This window comes from Copadichromis virginalis, linkage group LG20, assembly GCF_057382275.1.
Source record: "Copadichromis virginalis isolate Kocher_CV1m ecotype Utaka linkage group LG20, C_Virginalis_male_GT1.1, whole genome shotgun sequence".
Taxonomy (NCBI): Eukaryota; Metazoa; Chordata; class Actinopteri; order Cichliformes; family Cichlidae; genus Copadichromis; species Copadichromis virginalis.
Genome location: NC_140637.1, coordinates 34,476,944 through 34,496,190, shown reverse-complemented (window position 1 = coordinate 34,496,190; position 19,247 = coordinate 34,476,944). Strand labels below are relative to the sequence as shown.

The 19,247-nt window shown below is 47.2% G+C and overlaps 2 protein-coding genes across 4 annotated transcripts in view; both read left to right on the top strand.

The window, feature by feature from the left end:
- The first annotated feature begins 203 nt into the window (after positions 1-203).
- Positions 204-6,259, top strand: rps21 (ribosomal protein S21). Of its 2 annotated transcripts, XM_085443918.1 has the most exons (6): positions 204-287; positions 584-656; positions 737-800; positions 5,069-5,140; positions 5,290-5,345; positions 6,203-6,259. In XM_085443918.1, exons 2-6 carry the CDS (start codon positions 607-609, stop codon positions 6,210-6,212), a joined length of 252 nt encoding a protein of 83 aa, XP_085300044.1. In that variant the 5' UTR covers positions 204-287; positions 584-606; the 3' UTR covers positions 6,213-6,259. The 2 variants fall into 2 exon arrangements, with proteins under 2 accessions (XP_085300044.1, XP_085300045.1); XM_085443919.1 differs by lacking the exon at positions 6,203-6,259 and having other exon boundaries at positions 5,290-5,349.
- Positions 6,260-13,496: 7,237 nt separating this feature from the next.
- The window catches only part of lama5 (laminin, alpha 5), a 73,686-nt gene continuing 67,935 nt past the window's right edge, over positions 13,497-19,247 (top strand). For both annotated transcript variants that reach the window (XR_014917113.1, XM_085443416.1), the window contains exons 1-2: positions 13,497-13,950; positions 18,425-18,577. Coding sequence is in view for 1 of the 2 variants with exons in the window: in XM_085443416.1 (XP_085299542.1) it covers positions 13,684-13,950; positions 18,425-18,577 (420 nt within the window). In the remaining variant the exon portion in view is untranslated. The remainder of the gene's footprint in view (positions 13,951-18,424; positions 18,578-19,247) is intronic.

The following is a 19,247-nucleotide window of genomic DNA, read 5'->3' as shown; positions in this document are numbered from 1 at the left end:
AAGGGCTCCCTGCTCGCATTTCCTCCTGACCGATAGGTGTCGCCACTCAGAAAAGCTGAGCAACAACTAACGCGTGGCGCGTGAACGAGGCTGAAACGGTCCGTTAGAGTTTAATGTGAATATAATCCCAGAATGCATCGGGCAGCTCTACGGGCGACAGGAAATGTTTTAGAAATGAAAAATTAAAAAAAATAAATAGTTTTCATAAAAATCAGACACGCAGACGCGATTTACGTGTTTCCGGTGACGAAGCTCCTCCCTTTCCTTTTCGCCACTTAACTTGCACGGTACGTGTGTCTCGCGCTCTCCGAGTAAAAATGTCTGAAAATGTGTTTTATCGTCGGCTGGCTGTGATTTCTGAGCCGGGCTCGTGCTGTGGGGGTGTGTGTGTGTAGCGTGTGGGGGGCTCCCGGGCTCCACGTGTGCTGATGTTAGCGTTTGTGTCCCGCAAAGAGCCGCACGAGGCCGCAGTGTGGGCTCGGGTGTTAGCCTGTTAGCATCGCGGCGGCGCTGTGTGTCTGTGTTAGCCTGTTAGCATCGCGAGGGCGCTGTGTGTGTTTTCAAAAGTGTGACGTGTTTGCAGGTGACACCCGAACGAGCTCCAACATGCAGAACGACGCCGGTGAATTTGTGGACCTGTACGTCCCGCGGAAATGGTGAGAGCAGCGAGGAAGAAAGTTAGAGAGACAGGTGATGGCGAGCTGACGTTTAATGAAGTATGTGTGTGTGTTTGCAGCTCTGCCAGCAACAGGATCATCGGAGCCAAAGACCATGCTTCCATCCAGATCAACATCGCTGAGGTGAGAGCTGGTCAGAGGGCCTCAGGCGGTGTGTAGGCGGGTCCAGTGATGATGACGTTTGGGAACAGAGCGTGCCCTGTGTGGTTTGGGGTCGTCTTTCCGTGGCAGGCAGCAGGTTGATCCTGAGATAAGGGGAAACCCCGGGTTTGTGTTCCTCAAAGACAGATGGAGTAGAATAGCCTTTGTCATTGTACACGTACAACAAACTGTAGATGCTCCACACCAACTGTGTCGGAAGGGCGCTTCAACCAGGCTTCGGTCAGCTGCCTCCTGTGTGCCGCCTGGCAGCGTGCTGTGCCATGCCATGGCGCCTTTGATGCCGTGTGTGCTGCCTGTGGGAAACATGGGTAGAAAGAGCCATGTTTTTATGATTCTGTTACCCGGCTGTTTTCTGTTGCCATGGTGACTCCCGGAGCTGCATTTATGATTTTCTGAAACTCGAGCCTGGTCTGAGCTCATCTCAGACTTTAGTCCGGTACCTGACCTGTAGCAGGGAAACGCTCAGCGTAACGTTAACGTTGCTCTGTTTGTGTTTCTGCTGGCACATTCATCCAATCAAATCTCTGCTCTTGTGGTCTGACCAGCTGAGAGGGCTGGTAGTCCAGTGAGCAGCTCATCACAGGGCTGTGATCCTTAAACATAGTAGCTGGTGTTTGGACCCAGTGGTCCTTGTGAGTGCTCCTCTGTAGATTTGGGACCCCTGGAAGTAGGGCTGCACGATTTTGCATAAAATGAGAATCACGATTTTTTTGGCTTAGAATTGAGATGGCCTGCCTGCATTTGTATAGCGCTTTTCTAGTCCCTAAGGACCCCAAAGCGCTTCACACTACATTCAGTCATCCACCCATTCACACACACATTCACACACTGGTGATGGAGCTACATTGTAGCCACAGCTGCCCTGGGGCGCACTGACAGAGTCGAGGCTGCCGGACACTGGCACCACCGGGCCCTCTGACCACCACCAGTAGATCACGATTCTCTTTTCCAGTATAAATATTTATTGCACTTATTAACTGCACATCAACTTCGTAACAGTTGAGACTGAACATAAAAACAACAAATGTCTCACGTTTTGTTGTTGTACTGCTTGAAATTCCGTCTCCACCGTTGCTCGACGCTGCGTGTACAGAGCAGGTGGTGCAACAATAGAAAAATAGTTGTGGGACGGCACTGTGCAGCGTTTGTCTAGGGTGTTGATCGTTTTCCTAAATCTCTCGTTTTGCACAGTGTTGATGGAGCCATATCTTTGGTCAGGTGATAAGTGATAGCCTCCGTAATGTCTTTGTGCCTGCGGGAGGTCGACGGGTATAGGGAAGCGCTGTGTAAGGTTCCCGTTATTTTTTTTGTTATTCTCTTTTTATTAAACAACCTATATAAACACAAATAATCCAAAATAAACATATAATCAAGAACAGACGTAAATAATAAAAATAAATAAATAAATAAAAATAAGAAAAACAGACGGGTGTACCCTCTAGTGTGTATGTACTCGCACACACATATTCACTCACACACCCATATTCTTAAGCATACATACACATACCTACTTACATATGTGTTCACTTGTAGTCTCATACATACTAACATATACATATAAACACATAACGATTCAGAAATGTGGCATATATAGTTACAGAGATTCAAACAAGATCGGGTCTCCTTAACCGGATGTAGTGTTTCCATTTACCCCAAATTTCACTAAATATATCAAACTGGAGTCTTTTAATGAAGGTAATTCTTTCCATTTTAAACATCCCATGTACAGTCTCATGCCAATCACCCAGTGATGGAATTTTCACACTAAGCCATTTCTTGGTAATAATTTTACGGGCAGCCAAACTCAGGATACCATACAACTGCTTAGACATTTTATCTACATTTACTGAGTATAAATATCCAAACAAAAGTTCGTCCCAATTAAAGGGAAGCTGCATACCAAAAATAATCTGCAACTCAGAGTGGATCAATACCCAAAAAATGTTGATCCTTGGGCAAGACCAGAACAGATGAAAATGTTTTACTCCTTGGGCCCCACAATTTCTCCAGCAATTAGAGTGATTAAAATAATGTTTACTTTGTGCAGGGGTAATAAAAAACCTACAGATACTCTTCCAACCGTAACATCTCCATGTATTAGAACTAGAAATTCTCCACTGAAAAGCGCACTGCTCATACCAAATGTTATCTGATATTGCTATATTTGTTTCATTTTCCCATTTTTTTTTGATGTAGGTAGTATTCCACTTAACCTCTTGTATACCCTTGTACAATCTTGAAATCACCTTAAGGCCTGTGTCAGCCTGATAAGCCTTGACAAATATACTCAGAACAGGTAAAGAAAAAAGATCTGTTCTCTTAGGTATAAAATTATATAGATGATGCCTAATTTGTAAGAACCTAAAAAGTAAGGTTCCCGTTATTGATGTTTGGGTGGTTGACCGGGACGGATTTTCTCCTGTCACTTTCTCGTCATCCCTGACGTGCTCTCCGTTGTTTTTTCCCTGCTAATTTTAGCATCACACGGCACAGCTTCTGTATCACGTGGTATAAGGCTCCGTCCTTGTCATTTGTTGAGCAGGAAGAGTGAGCGCTTGTTTTCATGCAGATTACGTCCCGGATCAAAATGCGCTACAATCGTCGTCTTTTTTTGTTTTGTTTTGTTTTAAATCGTTGTCATTTGGAAATGAGATCGCACATAAGTATGAATCGAGATCGCGATTTTCTAACAATTAATCGTGCAGCCCTACCTGGAAGTTTATTTTAAACCTGTTATTACTGACTTGGTTTTAATTTGGACAGTGATTATAAGTTGGACAACCAAATCAGAGAAGTGGTGAAGTCCAGTTTTTATAATGTAAGGCGAGAGTGAAATCTTTTCTTTTTAGGCAGCACTTGTAATCATGCTTTTAGTGCTGCCCAGTGATCCATGCCTTTATTTCATCCTGTCTGCAGAGTGTAACTCAGTCAGTTGCTGCCGTCACGTCTGCAGCTGGCTCAAAAAGCCGCTGCACGACTGACAACAGGTAAAAAAGAGCATAATCCCGGTGCATGCCTCACTGCGCTGGCTGCCCGTGTCTTTTAGAGTTCATTTTAAAATTCTTATGTTTGTGTTTAAATACTTTCAGTCTTGCCCCGCTTTACCTCTCTGAGCGTCTTCATCTCCACACACCCTGTCGGTCTCTTAGGTCAGCTGACCGGCTGCTCCTGGAGATCCAGAAGGAAGCTCAGAGGGGGCGGGGCCTTTTCTATAGCTCCTGAATTATGGACTAACCTGCCCTTGCACATTAGAGAGGCCGCTTCACTGTCCACTTTTAAAACGCATCTTAAAACCATTTTTATTCTTTGGCTTTTGACCTCAGTGAGACTTAGTTTCTCTTGTGATTAAATTAGTTATTAGCTAACTAATTAATTATTTTACATTTTTCTTTTATTTGGCTTTTATCTATAGCTTATGTAATTTTATTATTTCGTTCCAATGTACAGTACTTTCTGTCAGCTGTGGCTGTTTTCAACTGCTTTCAAAATAAAGATTTTAGCATGATGGCGGCATCAGGAAATGCAGGTGTGCACCGTTACCTCAAAGGGTCCAGATGCGCCGCTCAGCTGGACGTGTTCCTGAGGTAGCATTTTTAAAATGAATGACATATAGCAACATACAGGTGTGTCACCTGATCAGCAGACACCTGTCCGTTCACGACTTGGTGTGTGTGAGCTGGGACTCTTCATGTTGGAAGTGCTGCAGGCAGCGAGAGGACGGCGCTCCATGATTCACGAGTATGTAAATAATGCGGCTCATTATCGTTGGATCTGCATGCCGTGCACACACATTTGCAAGATGTGTGAACCGCAGAGGCACCAGAGGGAAGCTGGAAACTGATGTTCGCTCACACAGAAGTCGTTCCAGTTCCACGCTCCGGTGGGACGTTCCTGTTCCAGAGGGACGTTGTTCCAGTTCCACGCTCCGGTGGGACGTTCCTGTTCCAGAGGGACGTTGTTCCAGTTCCACGCTCCGGTGGGACGTTCCTGTTCCAGAGGGACGTTGTTCCAGTTCCACGCTCCGGTGGGACGTTCCAGTTCCAGAGGGACGTTGTTCCAGTTCCACGCTCCGGTGGGACGTTCCTGTTCCAGAGGGACGTTGTTCCAGTTCCACGCTCCGGTGGGACGTTCCAGTTTGGAGTTGTGTGGAACTGAAACGCTGATGTGATGCTCGGGCCGCTCGTGGTTAAAGTGACGGGTGTCTGAATGTTTCTTTTGTCTTGTTTCAGGTTGATAAGGTGACCGGACGCTTCAACGGTCAGTCCAAGACCTACGCCATCTGCGGCCCCATCCGCAGGATGGTAAGTGTGAGCAGAACATTAAACACGCCCTCAGTGTTCTAGGTGGAACCACTGAGAGCAGCCACAACAAACCCAGACATCTCAGATTCAGGGCTGAGACTCTGGGATTTTTTTTCTATAAATCTGAACAGACTGTTTGTGTGTTTCAGGGCGAGTCTGACGACTCCATCCTGAGGCTGGCGAAGAACGACGGCGTCGTGGTGAAGTAAGCAGCTCTCACGTTTGATCGTAAACTGTTAAAGTGAGGCTGGGGTGCAGTGGCGTCACAGCACGGCTTCGTTCAGCCAGCCGTACGTCATCGGCGACCTCGATCACGAACCACGCGACGGCCGCGTCACTGTCACAGAACTGTATTTACGCACAATGATTTTCAGACACGGCGAGCTGATGGAGACAAACAGGATGCAGTGCTAACCAAAGATCACCAAAGAAAATAAATGAAATATCTGAGCGCTGAGTCGTGCGAGTAAAACAACAACGCTGGAAATGTTCTTTAAAAAGACGGAGCAGTAACACGTCAGCATTTATCAGGTTCAAACTCTAAAACTCTCAGAGGAAATAAAGTGACAGTAAAGGGTCATGACATCAGCACAGCATCGTAGCGTTTATAGCTCAGTGTCAGCTGGTGCAGGAGGACCGCCTCCTGTGATCGCAGTAATCTGAGCTCCAGCACCAACAGCTCGTTAAAACGCCGGTAACACCCACCGGTCACATGAGAGGTTACAAACATCTAGAGGCGCCCGACACCAAAGCAGCGGCTCGTCTCGGCCGATGTGACGTCGCTTTTGTAGGAGCACGATGGCCTGGTGGCACTGAGGCTTAATCCACATTAAACCGCTTTCATTTCCCTGCATCATTAACCCTGAAAACACTGCGAGCGTTTGTGCGGACAGTCAGTAAACTTCAACTTCCTGTTTAAACATCAGGATTTAGAGCGCCACTGCCAAACATGTGGCGTCATCAGTTTTATTAATGTGAGACACTTTATTGTGAAAGTGTTTAAAAGAAGACAGGAAGTCTAAAGTGTGCGTCTAACAGCTGTTTCCTGTTTTTCTTTTGCAGGAACTTCTGAGTGTGTGCAGCTGGAGACAGTTTGGAAAATAAAATGAGAAAATAAAATCGTCTGCTGTTGTTTCTTCACGTTTGATGGGTCGCATACGGGTCTGAGCATGCTCAGTGCGTTGGCTGAAAATAGGGCTTCAGTTATTGTACCTGCATAAAAACCAGAGGCTGGTGCTGGTCAGCTAAACACAAACCGCTGAAGGAAGTCAGCTGTGGGTTTGGGGGGGGTCAAAGGTTACTACAAACTGTTTCTGTGGGGAGGAAAGGTGAAAGGTCAGCGAGCTCCAGTGGGTCTAACTGATGCGCCACTTTCTCAGGCATCAGCAAACGCCTCCAGAGGGCAGGGCCGCAAAGATTTAACCAAGATTGTCTCTTTCTCTGCCGAGCAGGCGCTTTCTTAAATCTCAGCATCATATTTGTCTGCAGCGATGGATCTGTATGTGTGTGTTTACCTTTAAAACTTCACTGATGTGTGTGCGCAGCTGGAGTTTGTAGTAATCGTGACGGTCTGAGTGAGAGCAGGTATAATTTCCTCTCAGACTCATTGTTCAGGTAAATCCGAGCTTTGAGATTGTGCTAAGTGTGTTTGTCGTAGCAGCAGTTTACTGTGGCTCTAATGAGATTTCACAAATGATCAATGAAGCTGATAAATGATGTCATATTTTATCCCCTGAGAGGAAACCCAGAGGTTCGAGTCTGGTTCCTGTGATCAGTTGTCAGAGTTCGATGTCAAAACTTCACAAAGTGCATTCTGGGTAAACTCTCATGTTTGATAGGTGTCTGCTCAGGACAGGTGGGAGCAGATGAAAGGTCTCCTTTAACCTCCTAAGAACCGAACTCTTCCACGGCAGCATTTTTAATTTCTCTTTGATATTTGGGCTGATTGGGGCCCGATGAATGTAAAAACAAAGAATTACCAGATTTTTTTTTTAACCTTATTTTTGTTTTTAAGAAAAATAAGAGCCATAAATGAGGATATTCATTTAAAATTTTGATAGAACAGTAGCAGTATAATGTCCTCGTAAGTGGATAACAGGCCCACGTAGAGCAAAATTGAGTATTCTGGTCTAAATAACCTAAAATGTGATGTCCACATATGTGGACGGCAGGTCCTAGGAGGTTAAATGTACAGTTAATACCAGGATCGTCCTCCTGGGACCCTAACACTCATAAACCTGTGAAGAACCGTATGATGCTGCGCTTTGTAAATTCACCTTTTACCTTTGAAAAGTCAGAATCATCATGATGAACGTAGGATGTCCCAGCAGGTCCTGAAGGGCACATGAAGTTCACCTGAGACTGGTCCAGGTGGCAAAAATCAATAAAAAGCAGGTGTTTCATAGAGGGGAGGAGCCACAGCCAGGGAAAAAACAGTTTCCTATATCATCCAACAGGGGGCAGCACGAGATAAAAATACAAGCCTGCAAACAGGAAGAAAAACTTAACTTTTCATTTAACAGCAATGAAGGAAACACAGCGAGCTCCATCGACGTGAAGGTGTTAATTCTGCCGTGCAGGATTTCTCTGGTCATGTGACTTTACGTTAGACTTGTAGTCAAGACCGCCTAAACCACAACATCGAGACCAAGTCGAGACGAGACAAAAGTCTTTAAGCTGCAGCCAGATGCTGCTTCGTTTACGGGTCTCAGGCATATTTATGTGTTCTTGCTCTCGCACAGCTCCTCACCGCCGTCTACTGCCTCTCACTGAGAGGACCGACGCACGCTCCACTTGACTGTCGCGTCCATCACCCTCTCTGTTTTTCACATGATGATGTTATCCTGTATCCTCGCACGTGATTGGCCACAATATGATTCACTACAAAGCGCTCTGTAAGCACGGCTCAGAGCTGACGCTTTTGCGCATGACACATTATTGAACGTTACGTTGTGTGTCATCGATACTGTTGACTCCAGAGGCGGAGCCAGACACCCGGGGCTTGGCCCTAAAGGGTAGTATGCATGTGGGATGGGGGGTAGAAATGACTGAAAGATTGTCAGGCTCTGTTTTGAGTTTTGTTCAAAAAACAATGACTTCATATAGGGAAAAATATATACCACATATGCAGGACACCTTAAACTAGTTTTCTAATTAAGCAGTGAGGCAGAACAAAGTTGGGCTGTATCAAGACACGAGGACTAAACCCCAATTCAACCAGACCCAGAAATTCCTGTTGTTTTGCATAGAAATATACTGAACAACATACAAAGCATGATAAATAAAATAACATCTACCTGAGTTTTTTCTTTGAAAGAAGCTCCTTATGTCCATTCTTGTATATCAGTGCATTACTGAAACCGGTTTGTTTAGCCGTGGAGGGAAACAACTGAAAATATGAAATAAACACATGTAAGCTGAGACTCTCTAAAGAACCAGGATTGTTGTTGTTCGGCTTTTCATTTCGCCATTTGTTGATTCGCTGGAAGAGCGAGTAACGTAATATGGGTCAAGTGATCCGTTTGATATCAGTCTTTCGTGATGCACCGTCATATTTACATTATTAGTTCAGTACGAATGATTTGCTTTGGTAGCTGCTCAAACTTAAGCTCTCCTCTGTCTGCAGCACACTGGCAGGCAGCAGCTTCTCCCCCCTCGCTCACAGGCGTCAGTGCTGTGCTCAGTCGCCCAGTGCCTGAGCTCGGATCATACCAAAATTAGGGGGAATTTACGACTGTGCGCTATGTGCTTCGAGTATTGTGTGTAGTTTTTGTTTTATACAGCTGTCAGTCAGGCCTCTAACTATGAAACAAATTACACTCCAAAAGACCCCGAAAAGATGACCCGGGCCTAAGCCCAGTATGACACCCCCCCCGCTCCGCTGATGGTTGACTCAAGACCAGATTGAGGGATCTGAGATCAAGAAGACCAAGACCAGGTAAAAGTGGTCTCGAGACCAAGATTGGTTTCCAGACATCCAACTCTATTTTACGTCATCACGGTGTTCAGAGGTGTGTTTAGGTGTTCAGCTCTGGAGGTGCACCTCCTCTTCACCCAGACCTGAACAGTGCTCAGCATCTGTTTGTGGGGCCGAAGGGCAAAAGAAGATGATGGTGATATTTAAAGATTCTGTTCTTCATCAGAGTCTGGATCCTCAAGCCTCTCTGCAGAGGTCAAAGGTCAAGGTTAAATGTGAAAAGCTGGGACTGAACTTCTCACATCAAACCAGAGTTTCATGTCTGTCTCAGTAGAAACTTGCTTGCTGAGGACGATCACACACAATGAAACGCAAAGAAGAGTGGAGAGAAGCTCCGTTACAGCGCCCTTTAATGTTTGGGTGACCGTCTGCCCCAACCTGGCTGTAAGGACGACGTGAGCCAATGAAATGAGAGGTTAGAGAGGGAATGTGAGGTCACAGAGGGGCGTCGTGTGGTTTCAGGGTCTGTAATGAGGCCGGTTTACGGCTCTGTTCCCACACTTTATTGTCCCTCAGGTGAGCCTCTGAGCAGGTGGCTAGCATCTCCTCCTCCTCTGGGGCTGCCAGGTATGTCTCCCCGAGGCCTTCAGGGTCACTCGCACGGCTCTGTGAATCTGAATCTTCTGAGTGTTCTCCATGAAAATCAGATGTTTTATCCAAAAAGCAGAAATGATTTCCCAGATAAAAAACAGAACCATGAAGCTGAGCGGCTGGAGCTGCAGACAAAAATGAATAGATTGTTTGGTCAGCTGACCCAGTAACAGCTGTTTCACTTTCATTGACATATTTCCTTGTTACTGGAACACTGATGATAATAATAAGCTGATGCTAAGGCAGGGCTGGGCAATCTCAGTCCACGAGGGCCGGTGTCCCTGCAGGTTTTAGATGTGTCCTCGAACCAACACAGCGGATTTAAACGGCTAAATTAGCTCCTCCACATGTCCTGCAGTTCTCCAGAGGCCTGGTAACGAACTGATGTGATTCAGGTGTGCTGACCCAGGGTGAGCTCTAAAACCTGCAGGACACCGGCCCTCGTGGACTGGGATTGCCCACCCCTGTGCTAAGGCCTCGTTATCAGAGGGGAAACCTTCTGCTGCGCTCGTCTGACTCTGAGCTGATTAAAGGGTTTTTTGAAAAAGCTGAAGCTGGGTCGTGTCTGAGTGTTTTTGGCACCGAGCGAGTTGCAGCTCGCCAAACAACGTTCTGAACGTGAAGCAGGTACCTGAGACCCCTCCCAGCCGTGTCTCTGTCAAGGTTTTATTGCAGCTGCGACGGCTCCTCCCAGTCTTTCTTCCTACGTTCTCCTCGTGGCACTCCCTCACCTCCTCACCTCCTGCTCTTCCTCCCTTTTATCTGTCTTTCCATCATCTCTGTCTCTGTCCGGCTCATCTCTTTGTCTCTTTAGACTTCAAAGCAAAGGAGGAGCAGACGGGAGAGGAGGGCAGGGGTGGGCGGAGCCTGCTGTGTAAACTCACTGAAACATTTTGGTCACAGATTTAATCCTGTTACAAAGAGCCTCCGACTGTCTGACCTGCTGTACAGGTGAACCCACCGTCACCCCCTCCCCCTGTGGGAGGCGTGTCCTCAGCACTCAGGAGGAGGAGGCCACCAGGAGTGTGTTTGAAGGCTTTTCTTGTAGGAAACAAAGAGGCGGACATGTCCATACCTGCTCACACACACGGCGCTGAGAGCAGGCCGCTCTGGCCCAAATGAACACAAATAAACACGTCTGGGCTTTGTTTGCGTCACAAATACGACACGGTGGCGTTCACTTCCCGTCTCTGTCCTCTCAAACCCTGCTGTGTCAAATCTAGATGAGCACAATGGTGACAGTAAACACATCACATGACATTTCTGTGACACCGGTGTTGTGCCAAAAACTGATTTCCAATGTTTCTGTGTATTTTTATGTGTAATATCTTTACGTATGTTGGTAAATAGACTTCGGTGAACAGGGTGACCCAGCTGCTGACAGCTCACCTGATAAATCTTCCTCCGGCTGTTTCTCTTCTCAGTTTTCAGCGTTTTGTCGACCTGTCCCAACTTTTACAGACGTGTTGCCGCCATCAAAGTCAAACTTTATTGAAATGGTTCATTTTCTCCTTTAAATGTTTTCTGTGGTGTGAATAAATTTGGGTTGATGAGAGTCGGAAATGATTTCATTCCGTTTTTATTTCACGCAGCGCTCTGCAGTGTTCCCCTGGGTGTTCCTGTGAATCTGCCAGAAGCTCATTATTCGGAGGATGCGGACACCTCGTGGATGTCGGACGCGTCTCTGGGGCTGACCTCTGGATCAGAGCCTGAATGAAGCTCAGTTCGCTGCTCACTTCAAACTTTGTTCCTCGCTGCACACAGACCTCTTCATCTGTGTGTGTGTTTGGGGAGGCGGGGGTGAGTGGGTTCAATTGATGGGGCAGTTAGCAGTTTCCATGACAACATGTGACCTATCCCTCGCTCCTCCTTTGGTCTCTGTGGTAACCATGAAGTAGATTAGTTATAGAGTTCAGGGAGAAAGACAGGATTAGTGAGGTGAAACGCCAAGGCCTCTTTCTTCTTCTTCTCTTCCTGTGTTTGGCTCGCTGTGAGTTTTTCACACTTTATTTCTCCCTCCTCTCTTGTTCGCGTTCCTTTCATTAAGAGTCCATTTCCTGCAGCAAACACCACACAGGAAGTAACTCTTCATGGACCGATTTTTCTTCTCCTCACTTCCTGTCTAGTAATGAGCTCACGTGTTCAGACTGCTCTAAACACTCAGTTTATCACAGTTTTTCGCACTCCTGGCTCTGGATGATGTCGTGGACCGCAGCCCCACCCACCTGTTGTTTGTGAGTGTGTGTGTGTTGTCATAGTACTAATTTGTATGTTCTGCAGATTACAGAATAGCATAATGTGGGCGGGGCTACCTGATACTGACTTGTGGAGGTGTTGTGTTCCTGTGTGAGACCGAACAGCAGTGATGCTCAGTGTTTTCTTCCTGTGTTGCCTAAACTTCTCATGCCACAGTTTTGTTCTACGTGTACAAGGACAATACACGGCTATTCTACACTAGAACCTCTGCAACTTGAACCAAAGCTACCTGTTCAGTATGAACTGTGCCCGACTCACCTGAGCACCTTTTATCTGTGTGTTTGAGAGTGTGGGAAAAACTCTTTAATCTTCTAAAGTGGCTCCTGGAGCCACGTAATTACATGGCAGCGCTCCATGAGAAACACACTCAGCTCTGCAGGTGTTTCCCATCAACCCTGTGGTTCTTCTGACGTCCAGCAGAGGCAGCAGTGAGTCATGTTAAAACTTTACAGCCTGATACACAAACTGTTGGGTCTCTGTGGATCATTTCCTCCATAGTCACACCTGTACGGGGAGGGTGTTTGTGTAACACGCCTGGTTTAAGGTTTGTAATTTTAGGGCGTGGCCTCTGTGACTGACAGGTGGATGGTGACACAGATGGCTGTAGCTGCTAGGCTAAGCTGGACCTGTGGACCGTTTTTGTGCTGTTGGAGCCTTTTGGAGCATTTTTAATGACATCACGTGACCAATAATATGGCTGCTGTGAGGTCACTGCACTAACAGAGCGCTCACGTAGGCGGAGCTCCAGGTTTGATTTGCAGGTCTCTGTGGATGCCAAACACAGACTAGCCAAATGTCTGAGAGACGCTGCCCCAGCTCCCAGGAGGCAGAGAGCAAGGAGGGCGGATTATAACCACAGAAGAAGAATGACACAGCCACGACAGAAGCTTCAGAGGTCCACAAGCACAGCTGCCTGCAGCTTTGACCTTTAACTAGGCTCCAGTGAACGGCCGCTCGCTCCGTTTTCAATCTGCGAATGGAGTTTGATCGGCGCTCATAAACAGATTTCAGCAACAGTTTTATTACCTGGGCAGGTAATTCCCTGGATCACGTGATGCAGCACACTGAGGAAAGACACTTTCTTCAAGTTCAAATTAAACTACTGCAAGTTAAAGTACTACACAGGTTAAAGTACTCCGTCTCTGAGGCCTGCGCAGGTGTCATTCTCCATCAGCTGTTTCCTGTGTTCTGGTTGAGGTTGCACCTTTCAGTCTTACTAAATCACGTGTCTGTTTTTACACAACAATCAGTATTTTAATCAAAGATGTTTCATGTACACTCAGATCTGGACTCTGATTCGTGCTGCTAAAACCAGACCTCAGACATCAAACAGGTACATGGTTTATCTAACAAGAACTCATAAATTCGAGTCTTCAGCCACTAAAATCAGCTTCAGTTGGCCGCAGGCCTACGAGGAAGCTCTGCGCCCTCCTCCTCCTCTGGGGCCGGGCCAGAGATGGGGGTAGGGGAGGGTGAGGAGAGAGAGAGGGAGGGAGGGGGAGGACTGAGTGTTCCTGCTGGAGCGACTCTCGGAGAGGACAGAAAGCTGTGCGCTCCGCTCCAGGACTCAGCGCCTCCTCTTCCTCTCTGCGGCTTTTTCACTTCACGCGCTCCGGTCCCGCAGAAGCTTTGACCCCCCCCCCCTCACAGCCTCGGTAACTTTCTAAGACTTCGCCACCCCGTCTCAAAGCTTGCTCCTGGAGTTTGTCGGGCAGGTGGGATGATGGTGAGCGGTCCTGCGCGGCTCTCGGAGCTGCTGTGGCTGCTTTTGGTGACCTGCTGCTGGCGCCTCGCCTCGGCCCAGGAGCTGCCCACCAACGGGGTGAACGGATACAGCCTCCACCCGCCCTACTTTAACCTGGCGGAGGGCACGAAGATCACCGCCACGGCGACCTGCGGGGAGGACGACACCGGCAGGAGCGTCCAGGACCTGTACTGCAAGCTGGTCGGGGGCCCGGTGTCCGGAGACCCGAGCCAGACCATCCAGGTGAGTCGCTGTGAGGTGTAGATCTGAAGCAGGTGCTCGTGGCGTCACTCTGAGTAGTTGCAGCACGCAGTGTGTGCGTATGTGTAATCATAAGGTATCGGCTTATGACTGAGTTTCTAAGCATCAGTGAGTGTAAGAGGGGAGAACCGTCCCGTGTAAGCGTGAGCAGCAGTCCCAGACTTCACCCGAGCTCACGTTTACTCTTTGTCTGTGTCAGCGGAGCTTTGCATGACTCACAGTTTAAAATAATCCTTCTTTATCTAAAACTGAGTCTGGTGGCAGCCCCTCACCCATCCTCTCAAGTTAGCTCCTCCCCTTTGCGGCCCCTCCACACTGAAGCCAAAAACCTTCTTTTAGCTGGTTTATCTTGTAATACAAAAATAGAGTAATAATAAGTAATAAACTGAGGACCTTTCACACTGACACATCAATCTCACACCAGCGGGTTCTGTAAGTTTAGCAGTGCGAAAATAATCAAATCCTGCAGTTTGTTCATGAATTACAGCGATTAGAGCAGCTGTAGGTGTTACAGGTTGTGGTATCAAGAAATTAGTTGGTTATATAAATATATGAGTATGCATAATAGTTATTCATAGATACCTACACCCTAAGTTCCTGTTATTCATCTGAAAGAAACAGAATGAGTGTGTCGTTACAATGGTAACGCCAGGAGAGGCAGTATTAGTTCTGTGTTACATTAATGTTGTGAGGAAGTGGAAGAAGAGTGTGTCCTGTAGGGGGCAGTAAGAAAATGGATACTCATGTTCTGTACCTGCACTGAAAAGAAGGTTCAGTAAACCAGTTGCAACGATACTTCATTGTAAGTCTCAGTTATTGTATTTTTATTTTTTGAAGATGCAACACAGGTACTGCGCTGCAGTGGTTTGTATCATATCTATCTAATAGACTCCAGTTTGTGCATGTAAATGGAGAGTCCTCTTCACACACTGAGGTTAATTATGGAGTTCCACAGGGTTCAGTGCTAGGACCAATTCTGTTTACATTATACATGCTTCCCTTAGGCAGCATCATTAGAAGACATAGCATACATTTACACTGCTATGCAGATGACACCCAGCTCTATCTGTCCATGAAGCCAGATAACACACACCAATGAGTTAAACTGCAGGAATGTCCTAAAGACATAAAGACCTGGATGGCCGCTAACTTTCTGCTTCTTCATTCAGATCAAACTGAGGTTATTGTACTCGGCCCTCCTCAGAAGGGGTTGTCTGATGGTTGGGGTCTGCCTCCATCATTGTAGGGTCTTTACCTTACAGTAGAAAGCACTTTAAGGAACTGAGGTGATTCATCCAGGACTTCATGGTCCATATTTCCAGTTGTTTTATTTTCAGATGTGTGACGTGTGAAGTTCTCATGGAAACACAAAAGCAGAACCTGGATTTTCATGTTTCTAAAGAATAAACTTCCATAAAAAAACCTGAAGTACAGAAATGAAGTAGCTGAGTTGTGGACGTGTCTCTGTAACCTGGTTCCTCTTCCTCGCTGAAGAGCAGAGGAGGTCGGCGGCGTGCACAAAGCTGCTGCCAGCTCGTTATGTCACGCTCGGCTTCGTTGGCTCTACTTCGCCCTTCTTCTGATTTAAGGAAGCAGAGAGGTGTGTGTGTGTGTGTGTGTGTGTGTGTGTGTGTGTGTGTGTGTGTGTGTGTGTGTGTGTGTGTGTGTGTGTGTGTGTGTGTGTGTGTGTGTGTGTGTGTGTGTGTTTTTCATCAGTGCAAAGGCTCATGAACAGCATCAGCAGGTTAACCATTACAGCAGCTCTGCGGGTGATAACCTGCACACTCACTGCCCTCTCTCTCCCACCTGTCCCTGCATTCCTCACAGTGACTGACCCTTGTCGTCCAATCAGAGCAGGCTCGCCCGCCATCTTACCGCGAGATTATCGAGTTTGGGGGGGAAAAATAAAAATCAGCTCACGTTGAGTTTGCAGAAGTCAGGAGTGATGGCTGTTAGGCTCAGACTGAAGTTCACAGAGATCAGAGGTGGAGATAAAGGTGGAGGATGAGGAGAAAGAATGAAAGCAGCAGAGCAGAGAAACCTGCAGCCTGAGGCACATTCCTCCGTGGGGGGCGGGGGGCACAGGAAGACCTCATTTTACAGTTTACTGCCTGAATTCAGCTGCTGTTTGTCCTCCTCCACACTGAGCGCACGCCCCAGTACTTATGCAGCTCGTCCTGATCCTCGGACACTGCTGCAGGAACAACGTTCCCCAAAAATGTGGTCGAGGGCTGCTGGCCTGAGAGGGCGGGGCCTCTAAGCCAGGTCGCTCCACTGTCTCTCACACACACACACACACACAATGTGTCCCGACAGCACGATGTGGGAGTGTTTTTATTCATTAAATGTGCAGGAGGTGTACGAGGCGGCGAGCACGCTCTAGTGAGCAGAGACGGAGACACAGCAGCGCTCAGTCAGAGACGTGTGAGGGGAGAAGTTTAGTGTTCAGGAAGAAAAGATGCTTAAACCTTACTTTGGGCCAAAGGGTCGGCAGGAGAGTGACTCCGTGCAGGTTTTCAGTTAGACAATGCGTGTTGGCAAAAAACAGATCACATCATTGTGCTCAGCTGAAGTTTCATGATTGATCCACAGCTCTCTGTGTCGCATCAGCAGCTGCTGGTTTTCTGGCTTCTAATGACAAATAAAGCCACGAGGCAGAGGCCGGCGTGCGAGCAGATCTGAGACCTGCAGCAGAGCGTGCTGTTGACCGAAAGCTAACGGCGCTCTGGTGTCACAGCTCAGCTCTAACAGCTCATCAAACAGTGGGGGATGGTTTGAGCCACAGAGACGTGACCTCTGACCTCAGGGACCTGCTGTGATAACGGCCCCTGACCTGGGTTTTTGTTCAGGTCGGCACTTGTTGAGTTTATGCTAATGCTTACTTTGGGCCAAACGGCCGAGCGGACCACCAGGACAGAAACGGGGACTCGAAGTGGGTGTCACGTCTGCAGCGGGCGTGTGCACTGTGGAGCTACCTGCAGCCGGCCCCCACCTAAACCCACCACCGTGCTGTATTAACCTTACATTATGCGTGCTTGGTCGTTGCTCCGGCTAATGGTGTGCTGGAAAGGCCCAAAATAATCCAGCAGGCAAAGCGTTTAGAACACGAGTTAATGCGCAAAACCTCCCAGAAACAGGAAATATGAATGAAAAGGAAAAACAGAATCACGGTTAAGGCTGCCACGATTAGTCGACTATCAGAATCAACGACTAATTTAATAGTCGACGCCTCGTTTGAAGCTTTGTAAGATCCCAAAAGACGCAGGAATGAGTAGCAGGATTTAAGAGTGTAATAACGGACTGAAACAGAAGATGGCAGCACTGCATGTTCAAGGATGCCGTTAAACCCCGAAGAAGAAGAAGAAGAAGAAGCTGTGTCCGGTATCGTAGCTGTGTCCAAATTCAGGAACCGCATCCTCCTGAGGCCGCATTTGTAGGCCGACTACGTTACAGCGACACGACGAAGACGGTCCATTCGAATTCGAAGACTCCGACAAATGCGGTCTTTATTTCCCCAGATTTGAAGGATGGGTCCGGTGTATACTTCGAGGCCCAACCTATCCCAGAATTCATAGCACGGCCCAGCTCAGTTTCCAACAATGGCGGCAGCTAGTTAGTTTTAATATTACTCTTATTATTCTTTCTGGGTCACAAAATAAACGTTTAACATATTTTCAGGCGAGAATGTAGCTGTGTAAACCTCAAATATCGGCTCAGTTTATCAGGACACCACATATTTTCAAAAGCGCTCCGACGTTTTCGGAGACGTCTGTTACCCACTAGCTCGATAGCTAGCCGGGGGCTAGGCTCACTAGAGCGGTGAGAACACCGGACTCCCGGCAAATTGTTTTCAAGCCCACCGCCGTCTTTCGCTACTCAGGTTAAATATATATGAGTCACTTAGATAACTTAAATGTTATTGTTTGGCTTTTTAGTATTTTATTTGTTCCTGAGTAAATCGGTTTGGCTGAGATTAAAGTTTTTACACAGCTGAATAAACGTCAAGCAGACAGCTGATTATCAGAAGTGTGAGATGCTCCAGAATATACTCCGGTGTCCTGTTATATTTTAGATAGCAAGGAGTTTATTAAACTTCACCGAAACAATCTGCAGATTTCATTAAACTTTAATAAACTATCATCTTGTCTTTATTTTTAGTTAGAACAGACCTTACACACCTAAAGCTGTAAGCTAATGATAGTTATATAAGAGCAGATGCTGCTGGTGCAATAAGCTGTAGTTTTACGTCTAATGGATGATGATCTGATTAGTCGACTATCAGAATAATCGTTTGTGGCAGCTCTATGTCACGGTGCTGTTCTGGAGCAGCCGTGACCCCACCATGAGGAACGCTGCTGTCCTGTCATCAGCCGAAGAGGCGCTTTGAGATGCTTCATGGGCAGATGTTCCTCAAACAGCTGGTGTAACAGGATGATTGATTTCTGTTTCTTCTCAGGGGCAGTACTGCGACATCTGCAGCCAGGGCCACAGCGACCGCGCCCATCCCATCACCAACGCCATCGACGGGACGGAGCGATGGTGGCAGAGCCCGCCGCTGTCCCGCAGCACTGAGTTCAACGAGGTGAACGTCACGCTGGACCTCGGACAGGTAGGTCTGCTCCCTGTGTCGGCTGCTCTCCTTCTTCTTCTGTGGTGCCGAATGTTTCCAGAGCTCTGTCCTCTGTCCTCAGGAGAGCTGCAACGTTTCAGTTCCCGCGGGAATTTTGAGTAGCGTGTGGGGTTAGGATGGATCAGATTGTGAGATTATTCCAAAGTGGTTTTTAAAAGTCTGTCTGAGCTTGTTGGAGCGATGCAGGAATGACATATTTGATCTGTACCGTTTCAACATCTTCGACGATCATTTGAAATCATCTGAATGAACGACAGAAAGAGAAGGACAGAGGGAGGCGGCGGCGCCCGATATCGATGTGGAGGGTTTGTAGAAGTCACCTTCTACCTGCAAACATTAATCATCCTCACACAGGAAGGTTTTGTGACTTCGCTGCCATCTTGGCTCAGTGTGAACTGAGGATGGCGCTCTAAAATGAGCTGAGGAGCGTCATCGTGCTACCGTTTTTATAGACAAAGACATTTGAACATAAGACAACAAAAGGAGGGTCAAACAAAAAGAAAGGAGGGGACTGACATACACAAGGTCACAACTCAGACTCGTGTTATTACCACACGGCTTCAGACTGAGGACAGTCTCAAGTCGCTCCTGCCTCGCTGCTTTAATTCAAACAAAGTGAATTGTGGGTAGTTGTGTTCAGTGTTATTAG

Excerpts from the sequence above, each read along its gene's own strand:
- rps21 (XM_085443918.1), top strand. The coding sequence starts at position 607 with ATGCAGAACGACGCCGGTGAATTTGTGGACCTGTACGTCCCGCGGAAA. Across the intron at positions 657-736 it reads CTGTACGTCCCGCGGAAATG|CTCTGCCAGCAACAGGATCA; the intron begins GTGAGAGCAGCG and ends GTGTGTTTGCAG. Across the intron at positions 5,141-5,289 it reads GCGGCCCCATCCGCAGGATG|GGCGAGTCTGACGACTCCAT; the intron begins GTAAGTGTGAGC and ends TGTGTGTTTCAG.